At 43.2% G+C, this 10190-nt stretch overlaps 1 protein-coding gene across 1 annotated transcript; it reads right to left on the bottom strand.

Moving 5' to 3' along the window:
- Positions 1 to 5268: 5268 nt before the first annotated feature.
- Positions 5269 to 9517, bottom strand: PMAIP1 (phorbol-12-myristate-13-acetate-induced protein 1). The gene is made up of 2 exons (XM_019640613.1): positions 9278 to 9517; positions 5269 to 6579 (listed from the first exon to the last, which is right to left on the bottom strand). Exons 1-2 carry the CDS (start codon positions 9333 to 9335, stop codon positions 6473 to 6475), a joined length of 165 nt encoding a protein of 54 aa, XP_019496158.1. The 5' UTR covers positions 9336 to 9517; the 3' UTR covers positions 5269 to 6472.
- Between the last annotated feature and the right edge of the window lie 673 nt (positions 9518 to 10190).

Raw genomic sequence — 10190 nt, 5'->3', positions numbered from 1 at the left:
CAACCCAACCACTCGTCCTTCCTCCAACACTGGTGCAAATGAATCACCAAGAATGCAGACTGGTTCATTTAGACAAGCTCTATTGTTTGCTTAGAAAAAAAGAAAAAAAAGTGGTGGCAACAATTACTTCTTCCTTCCGAACCTCTGCTGGGCTTTGCTGAAATAGGGCCGGATACAGGGGAGCCGACAAAACACACACCAATTGCTGTTTTAACAGGCTCCTTTTCTTTCCCATTACAAATAGCTCCTGCAGAGGTCTTGCTCAGTAGGCGCTGTTTGGGCGTGAGCTCGTAAAAAAGCGAGCCGGCGGGGAGCGTATCTTGCAAAATGAATTCTGTACTCGTCCATCACAAAGTCCCTTCCGGCCATCAGATGCGCCACCAGGCACTTCCCGACAGGCTCTCGCCCTGGGAATAAGGTGAGACAGTTCCCAGAGGCTGCATTATTCATCGGGGGAGGTTGGAAGGCAGCTAGCCGCAGTGCTGTGCGACAGGAAGTCGAACTGGAGCTGCATGTATCAATTTTTTTCACATATCGGCTGGTTTAATAATCAACCCTCTCCTAGTCTCAGAAAACCCAGGGGTGTCAAACTTGGCTGTTATTTTATGAAGCTCTGGGCGGGAAAACAACCAGCTTTGCTCTGGAATGGGGGCCCTTTCCCAACCCTCAGAGGGAGGCATTTGTATTGTGGTGGCTAGAGAAACTAGCGGCGGTTCAAATCCTGTGCCTTCCACTCACGTGTCAGTTGATTTGGTGAAATTGCTGATTCTCTGAGGCTGTTTCCCCTACTATAAAGTGAGAAAGATAGTCATATTTTCCAAATAGGACTGTCATGAGCATTGGATGAAATAATAAAATTATGTTTCTAAAGTGCCTGGCACATCACAGGGGATCAGGAAATATTTGTCCTGTGGGAGTTTGATTCACTCTGACTGGCCCTATGGCAATCCTGTGGGTGATGCAACTCAAGTTCCCCAAAGCCAAAAACAAAGCAACCAGGATTTGACCGCAGTCTTCCAAATTAACGAACTTTCACAGTTTCATCTCAGGTGAGAGCCCCCACGCCCCTCCAGCCCTTCAGGACTTCCTGCTGACACAGCCTCACCCAACTAGTCAAGTCCAAAGTAACTAGACAGGATCTTCTTCCTATTTTTTGAGGTGGTATTATATAAATCAAGACCCAGATTTTTATATGAGTATGTGCAAAGGGCTTCAGGCAATTCAACAGTATTCATGAAATCTATTGTGTATGGCTTGAAAATAAATGTTTTGCTATCACTTAGAGGTTACAAATGAAAAACAGATGGCCTCATCAAGGGAAAAACGGCCACTTCCTCTCTGGCTCCAACTCTGCCCTATTGCCTTCCTTCAAAAGGTTTCCTTTTCATCTAATAATCCTAATTGGGCAAAGCCTTCCATAGCTTTGTAAGGAAGCTGATATCAAACCATCCATCTTGAAGGGAAAGGCAATTGATATTTACTGAGCGTGACTGTGAACCAGACACCATGCATAGCCTCGCCTCATTTGATTCTCAAGGTGGTTTGAAATAAGTATATTTTGCACCATTTTATATAAAAAAGAAAATTGAGATCAAGCAATTTATCCTTTAGTCCTTCAAGAGTAACTGGCAGATCCCGAAGTCCAAAGCCAGTGACAGTCGTGATGAGAAGAACTTTGTAGCTTTTGCAAACAGATATGAAATTGGAAATGGGCAAATCTCATAAGCTCCATTAGAGATCATCAGTGAAACAGCACGGCAATGAGAAGAGAAGCCTTTTACTAAAACGCAAGAAATACCGTTTCAGTCAGCCGTTCGAGGTCACGGACTTTCCAGTCTATAACCAACCGTGCCTGGCCGTGAGTTGTCCATCACCACACAGGGAAGTCCCCCACAAAGCTAAATACTCAAACTCTCGATGGGCCACATTTTGGCCGAGGTTGAGCTGGTTTCTCCAATTCGCTGTTGACATCCCTACAGTTTATTCAGAGCTTGAGAAAAATAGTCAGTAGTGCTCAAACTGGTAACTTCAAACAGCTCACAGTTAAAGAACCTCTGCCGAATGCTTTGGTGGCCACTAATGTGTGGATGTGGTTTTATGTCTGTGAAATCATGAGCAAGCATGGTATCATTGGCAAAAATGTTTGAGGACCATCTTTAACATCTGTTTCTTTTGGGTTTATTACTTGAATGTTCTTGGACGATGTGTGATCACACTGGTATTTGAATAAAATATGTCAAAAGAAAAAAAAAAAGAAAGAAATACCAAGCACGGTCTACTTTCACCCCAAACCCAAACCCAGGCTCCATGCATTGCAGTTTCTAATCACCAGGGGGTGGCCTGAGACCCAGACTTACTAAATAAAGAAATCCTAATTCCCCACCTGTAACTCTTATCAATTTTCTCTCTTTTTTCTTTTTTGATGTTTTAAAGAGTAGCTGATTTGGGAAAAGACATAGATGGGTGTGACTCTTTCACTGGGAATTTCTTAAACTGATTTCCCAAAGTCCTTAAAAGACAAGCTAACATTAGTGCCAGGATTGACAAAGGTTTTGTTTTTGAACCATGACCTTATTACAGAATACACAAGTGATTACACCAAGGGTGTGTGCTGTCACATGACCCCATTTCTATTTTTAGCTACCTGCACAGGAGAAGCAGCCCTGACCGAGTGACACACACACCGTCAGGAAAGTCAGAATGCTTGGGGAATTCTCATTTCCAAGAAAATACTTCCAAGTCCAAGAAGTTCCCACCCAGTCTGCTCCAGGACTTAGAATCAATGTCTGGGAGAAGAAAACTTGGAAAACAGATTTTTGCAGGGAGGGTCAGGGCTCTTTACATTCAGTCCCAACCTTTCATTTCTCTCTGATCCTGTCTGAAATGAGGGCAGCTGCAGAGATAGTAGGACTGGGAGTGTGGTGGGAAGCCTCCTGCAGACCCCTTTGCCATCCCATTTTCCCCTTCAAACCCCTAGTGACCTTAAAGATGATCTGGTTCTCTTGATGTCTGAAGAATAACTGGCTCAGACAGGCTGCCTTGTTCAGGGTCACACAGCTTACTAATGGTTTTGCTTTGAAAGTCCAGCTTCAGGATTCCAAAATGGGGGGCTCTTTGCACCTCATCACTCCCAGTCAACATACTCTCTTCACGCTGTCAGGTATGTTCTTGGTGGATCATTCCATTTGACAAAGATTTGAGGACTTTGACAGGATATTCAGTTTATGCAGTTCCTGCCCAGAGTGTGTGTGTGTGTGTGTGTGTGTGTGTGTGTGTGTGTGTGTGTGATTGCAAAGTGTTAAAAAACCCAAATCACAGTGCACAGACTCTTTAGACTGAAGAACAACTTGTTTAGATAGATGACAAATAGATTTTTCAAATATACAGACTTTTGAGGTTTTCTTTAAATATGAAATGCAAGTCAAAGATTTTTTTTAATTCCTAGAGGCTTTTTGTCATCCATAAGATACAATTACACAGTACAATTATGTGGATATCTTGGGATTTGACATTAAAATAGTTATCAAAGTTATATAGTTCTCATACCTGAAACCTGTCAATTGTGCCTAAGCCTTTGTGTTACTCCTTATATTTATATATTTTAAAAAAAATCAAGGGTACTTTTAGCAAAACTGACACCAACCGCTTAATTCTGGCGATGCAAAGAGGTTTAGGGACAGGAGTTACTCTTTTAGTGACCCTCAAATCAAATCGTGCCGATTGACCTCACCTTTTAGGAAGCCTGTCCCGCCTCGTCCACCTGCAATACTAAGTCCTTCCTCTGGGGGAGCTGGTGGTATTAGTGATATTGGTTTGTATGGCTTTCTCCATGGCCCTTCATCCCAGTTCTCTAGCTGCCATCTCTCCTTGTCACCTTCCTCCTGTAGCTCACCCTCCCCCTTACCCCCATCTGAGGCCATTTACTTTCCATGATTTCAGCAGACTTTCTGAGGGCAGGGGTGAAAGATGTGGTTCCTAGATCAAAGCTACAAAGCTACTGGCGGGGGTATCGCTTGCTTCAGTTCTCACTCGAACAGGAAGGCCGCTGAGTTCCACCTACTTCTGCACATGACTAGCTGCTCATGAAGCAATACTTGCTGCTCAGGGTGGGGGCAGGAGAGGAAAGCTTTGAGGTTACCAAAAGGAAACCGCCCAGAAGTTCCCCTTGCCTGGCAAACTTAGGACCATCCAAGGCTCACCACCATACCTCTAATTAGATCATGAATCTCAGTAGGTTATTAAGTAAATCACTCTCCCAGCATTAATGTAAGGCACTCAGCAGCACTCAAGATCGAAGCCTGGTATTAATTTCCTACTTTTCACTATTTCCTCTCCCAATTAAAGTGTAAGTCCCTGGACAGCAGAGATGATGCAAAATGCCCCGGTATAGTCTTACCACAGAAATGAAACGGAGGGGATGGTTTGGTCAAAAGGTGCCTGCTGATGAAAATCAGTTAAGATAGAATATTTTGGTTTCATAATGAACACTCAGTGGCTTACATGATGAAAAACTAAACACAAAAGAGAATGGTGATAATGTTTAATGGCTTACAGCTACAGTATACAGTTTGATATGTATATATACATGTATAAATATAGTTACAGGCCATAAATATCCATATAGCAAAGGATCTGCCTCTAGTAACACAAACACACACACACACAAATCTTTCCAACTAAATAAACTAATGCCTTAAGTAATACTGAAGAAAAATAGATGAGGTAATTTTTTTATCTAAAGTGGCTATAGTCTATATTAAAACATTCTTACTATAAGAGTTCAAGTAGTTATAAAACTTGTCTCATAACCCAAAGCTGTAACTTCAATATACATTTTTAAACTAAACCAAAAATATTTTAATATAAATAGGTAAAATAAATAAGATTATTCTTGCTGAAATTCAATCATCACTTTTTTTTTTTTTTTAAGATTTTTATTGGGGAATTGGGGGAAGGGGAACAGACAAGTTACTGTCCTTTTGTTCTTCAGTCTAGTTGTGGAGGACGTTGTTTCACTAGCCCAAGTTGGCACCATCATTGTGCTCTTCCCGGGCGAGGCAGGTCAGTCGCGGGCTTCTGGACGGCTGCTCACGCTGGCTGCTGGCTACATACGGTAGCCCATGGCAACCCACTGCAGCAGGGGCTGCAGCCTATGCCGTCGCTGGCGACTCACGGCAGCCCAGCTCCAGGTTGAGCTGTTGTTCAGCATCTTAGCTGTAGAGGGCAGTGTCACTGGCCCTCATATGTGGGATCCGAACCGGAGCCCTCTGGCGTCCCAAGCCAGCTCTTAACCATCGTGCCACTCGGCCGGCCCCAATCATCACTTTTTTTAATATATATTTGGGGACTTTGTTGATAGTGTAGCCTTTTAATTAAAACAAAAAAAAATGCATGAAATCCTTCTCAGAATCTACATATTATTCTAATGCAAAATTTATATTCATGTATATAAATGGGATTTTCATTCTGGATGAGCAATCTGTTTCCCCCACCCTTTTTTTTTAAAGTACATCCCAAACATGAAAACATGCTTAATTTCTCTTAAAAGATCAATATTCCTAGGATACACACCGACTAATAGGAGAAAGGGAACTTGAGATTTTAGAAACTAGATACATTCATTTTCTTATAGTTACTTTACAATATTTGTTTTACTAAGTTTTAACTACAGCAGTAAGAAGTTGAATTCGCTTTTTTAAAAATTATTATTCCTGGTTATGTAAATTCCCCACGCTCTTTATATTTTAATATTCAACCCACAAGAATGTTTCTGGCACCAAGAAATACTCTTATAACTTCTATCAAATTTTTTCAAATTACATACTTTTTAGTTAAGGCTCACAGGGGCACATTTACTGGAAGTTCACCTGAACAGCAGTAATACATATTAAAGTCAAAAGAAACAAATTATGGAAATTATTTTCTATTTTGTAGTGGCCTATGAAATCAACATTCATTATGACATTCAGTGTTCTCAGAATAAAATTTTTACTTTTAACTAGATAATATATATATAAACCAGACATTACACATTGTTCTAGGGTTGTCATCTCCAAGTAGAAATAAACACTGAACATATTCTATTTCTTGGACCCTGTCCACATTCTCATCATTTTGTCAATTCCTCTCCCACTACACTGGGCAGCAACCTCCAGCAAAAATACTAGAACAATTCTCTAAGCAAAAACAAAACGTATAAACAATTCTTTCTGTATTCTCAAAGCTCTTCAATTTTTGCTTTAAAATAAACAATGTGGTTTGATAATGTTCTTACATTCCCAAAGAATGACTTCTGGGAAACCTCTAGTAGAAATTCATTGTGATGTATCCCATCTTCATTTCCAAGGGCAAGTGAGAGCTCCTTCCCATTCTTCTCCATTATAAGGCAGTCTCTCCTCTAACTGCTGAAATATGCACCTGCTGGGGAATCTCATTTTAAAGGAGTCTCCTCATCAGAAGGCTTCAGCAGCAGTCAGGTTCCTGAGCGGAAGAGCTTGGATATTAGATTCAGAAGTTTCTGCCGGAAACTCAGTTTGTCTCCAATTCTTCTGAGTTGCATGGCACACTCCACTTCAAGCTCTGAAAAGGAAAGCAAAACATCAGCATTGCACTGACAACATTCCAAACTGTAACCAGCGAGAGTGACAAGCTGCATATGTATCCCGGGAAGCGTTTCTCTTAACCTTAGCTTGACTACACCTGTTTTCTTAATGTGAGATCGAAAACGCACCCGCACGTGACATAAACTGAGACACTGTGACTCATAAACCAAAGAAAAACTAGTTAAGGTAAGAATAAAGACATTTACTTTGAAATCTTTTTTTTTTTTTTAAGAATCCTGGATGAGGCAATTGTGATGTTATCTTCAAACACAAAGTTTTAATATATCAAATGCCACCGAGTTGGTAAGACTTTGCAGCCTCGGGTGATGTCATCCTTTTTTCTCTCACTTAAGGTTGGTTGGGGAACTGAAGTCAAAATGTAAACTTCTTTTTTCAACGGCAATAACGCAAGCTCAGATTATGCCCTCATTTATAGGCAAATCTAAAGGTATGCTTTTCCTCATTTAAAAAAAACTCTAAATTTTTCTCATAAAAGACTTACAAAATCATACTCTAAAATTAAGCCCACATTCTCTAAAATAATTTATAAGTTTAAATTTTACTCTAAACCAAATTCTTCCTCCAAACCCAACCTCTACCAATCCACGGCCTTCACGGAGACGAGTGAAGCAGAAAATAAGTAATACTTAATTCACACATTTACTACTTTTTAGGATAGAGATATTGTAATTAACTGAATATTAATTTAAGAAAAATACTGCTTATCATCTAATTTCCAAGTAAATTTTTTAAGGAAGCGAAATTAACACCAAATCTATACTGACCATTCTTTCAATGTCTTGGATATTTCAATGAGCAACTCAGGGTCTTTTGGTCCAATTCAAGATATCACGATCATGAACATTAAAAGTCATTATGACTACAAATTGAAATCTGGTTTATTTTGTAAACTGACCCTGCAGAGACCCTGTTTAGGCTCAAAACAAAAAGCTGTAAACGTATAATAAAGTGTATTTTAAAATCGAAATTTCAACCAATTTCTCTCTCTACAAGAGCTGGGTAAAATTTTCATAATCTCTAACAAGAGACCCAATGAATATTATAAGGTGCCATTCTTTATAGGTTACAAGTCAAACATTTTGAGAGGTATTTACAGAGTCATGTTCTTTTCAGTGAGTGAGATATAATAACCTGCCATCTTAAAAAAAAAAGTTATTCTGCATATAACTTTGGAAGCCCTGAATTATAAGAAGAAAAAAATTAGCCCTCTCATTCCCTCCCCTCAAAAGGCAGGAAATAGCTCCTATTCGTTTCCTTAATCTTTTTGTTACAATTACACATCTATAAATGTACTTTAAAAATTGTAACTATGTGTGGTCATGAATGCTAACTTACTGTGGTCATTATTTCACAATAGTATATACATATATCAAGTCATTATGCTGTACCCCTAAAAGTAATGCAATACTATCAGTCACTTGTATCTCAATTTTTACATCTATTACTATCTAATCAAATTTAAGAGGGACCTTTCTGCTCTTCCTTGTTCTTGGGAATTAAGTAAGTTGGATGCTAAGGTCTAAACTGAGATCTACACGCACAAGTTTAGTCATTTCCAAAACATGGTCAGGACTACTGCACATCACAAAAGGTTGAGAAAATTTTTTTCCTCCCAAACAAGAGGCAGAGAAAGCAGCCTGGTGCCAACTTAGCCATGGCCAAATTGCTAATGCACCACTTCCTCTGCAAGTCCCAAAGGCTGTATAACATGAAACTAAGTTAAAAAGGGGGCCTATTATGGCTGATGTAATAGCTGTATGGCCCACACGGATTTTTGAGGCCAAAGCTTTGCTGTCCTCTTTGCTACTGCCCCTTAAACAGATGGCTGCCTTGTTTGATAAGATTTATAAAAAGGGCGCGGTGGCGCGCCGGGGGTGGGGGGGGGGGGTGGGAGCTCACCTGAAGTTATTTGATGGTACTATGGTGGGGGAGTGGGTGGAAGGAGGAATGGATGGATCTCGAAAACCTGGGGACCAACTCCTGTTCCATATCTCCACTCCGCAACTAATATCGATTGTTTCAAATGTTATACAATGTACTCTTAACAAAGCAGCAAGACTTTCTGGGCTCCTGAACGCAGTGGTCCCTTTGGGGCCTCCACCACCCTTCATTAGTCGGTTGTGGAAGCGCTGCGATCGTACCCAGCGTCTTCACTGCTTTTGTTCGCGTCGGGAGTGAAGAGAGTGATAACGCTCGGAGCAGGGCCCTCAACGGTCCACGACTCGGGAGGATGAGGCCTGCCTTAAGCAGCGCTGGGAGGCCAGGCAGCTCCCGGACCTTCTCCCGTCCTTACCTGCCGCGACAATGACTTTCTCCTCGTTGCTGACTCCCGTACTTGAACTTTCCCCACACCCCGTGGCCCTGGGGCAGGGCAAGTAAGGACTGAAAGCGCGCGTAGAAGGGGCTTTCTGCATCCGCTAAAATGCAGCTACATCCCAATCCCAAGCCGGGCGCCCTCCGTCGCCGTCTCCACGGTCCTACGTAAAACCCCTGAAGAACTTCCAGGAGGAGCCCTTAAAACAAGTGCAAGGACGTAGACCCCGCCGGACCTTGAGGCCTGGAGCAGACGGACTGAGCCCACCCCGACTGAGACCCCGGCCCCGGCCCGGTGCCCGCTCCGGCCAGGATCTCCGCCGACCCCATCTGGTCCCTACCTGCCAGGGCCCGCGTCGGGATCGGCTGCGCGTTTTTACGCGCCTTCTTCCCAGGCATCTCCGCAAGCAACGGGCGGGAACTGTGCTGCAGACCTCAGGGGAACTCAGTCCCCCAACCTTGGGTTGCAACCTTGGGTCTGCAGGACGCGAGCTGCGCGCGGGACTGATGGGCCAAACTCGATGGGAGCCGGCTGGACACCCGACTCAGTGGGCACCCGAGAATCTCGGGTTCTGGAGAAAGGCAAGCGCCCGCACTCACATTTTACGGGGACTTCCCAGTGACGTAGCGAAACTAGACGCCGGGCCCGCCCCTCTCCCCGCCCCTGCAGGCGGCAGTGGCCCGGGGAGCCCGCGCCTGGACTAGGCGCGTGTGGGACCCTCGCGCCACCTGGCGCGACCTCCCCGACAAGTTCCCGACCCGCAGCGGCGCCGACCCTCGGCGGGGGGTGCAGGGCGATCGGCGGGCGAGACCTCGCACAGCCCCGAAATCACTTTAACAAACGGGGGTGAGGGAGCAGGGGGAGGGGACTGAGAATCTGAAAGCACCCGAGGTGGAGTCAGCTGCGGTTGTGGCGGGGTCCAGGAGTCCGGGAAGGAGAAAGGTTTTCCTAGCGGGAAAGTTGGGGGTAGGGAGGCCAGGAGCTTCGTTCTTATCATAAATGGGCAATTGTAAACTTCTGTAAACAAACGCCGCAAAGAGTTTGGAAAAGGCAAGCTTTCAGACTCGGGGAATGTGTAGGTAGTTTCAGGCAAGTGCATTGAAGAGAACTTGAATAACAGTAGGGAAGATGACAGGGAACATGAGAGTAGTAAATAAAGTACCAGATTGAAACTTGGGAAGCTAGCCACAAACTGAAATGCTGGAGCAAGCAAACACTGTTTTGATTTGGAAGGTGTGTGTGTGTGTGTGTGT

The sequence above is a fragment of the Hipposideros armiger genome, unplaced genomic scaffold (genome assembly GCF_001890085.2).
Source record: "Hipposideros armiger isolate ML-2016 unplaced genomic scaffold, ASM189008v1 scaffold_52, whole genome shotgun sequence".
Taxonomy (NCBI): domain Eukaryota; kingdom Metazoa; phylum Chordata; class Mammalia; order Chiroptera; family Hipposideridae; genus Hipposideros; species Hipposideros armiger.
Note: the sequence above shows the minus strand (reverse complement) of the source record. Positions and strands in the feature narration are given on the sequence as shown.

Coding starts and splice junctions, on each gene's coding strand:
- PMAIP1 (XM_019640613.1), bottom strand. CDS start 9,335: ATGCCTGGGAAGAAGGCGCGTAAAAACGCGCAGCCGATCCCGACGCGG. Junction 6,580..9,277: donor CCCGACGCGGGCCCTGGCAG/GTAGGGACCAGA, acceptor TTTCCTTTTCAG/AGCTTGAAGTGGAGTGTGCC.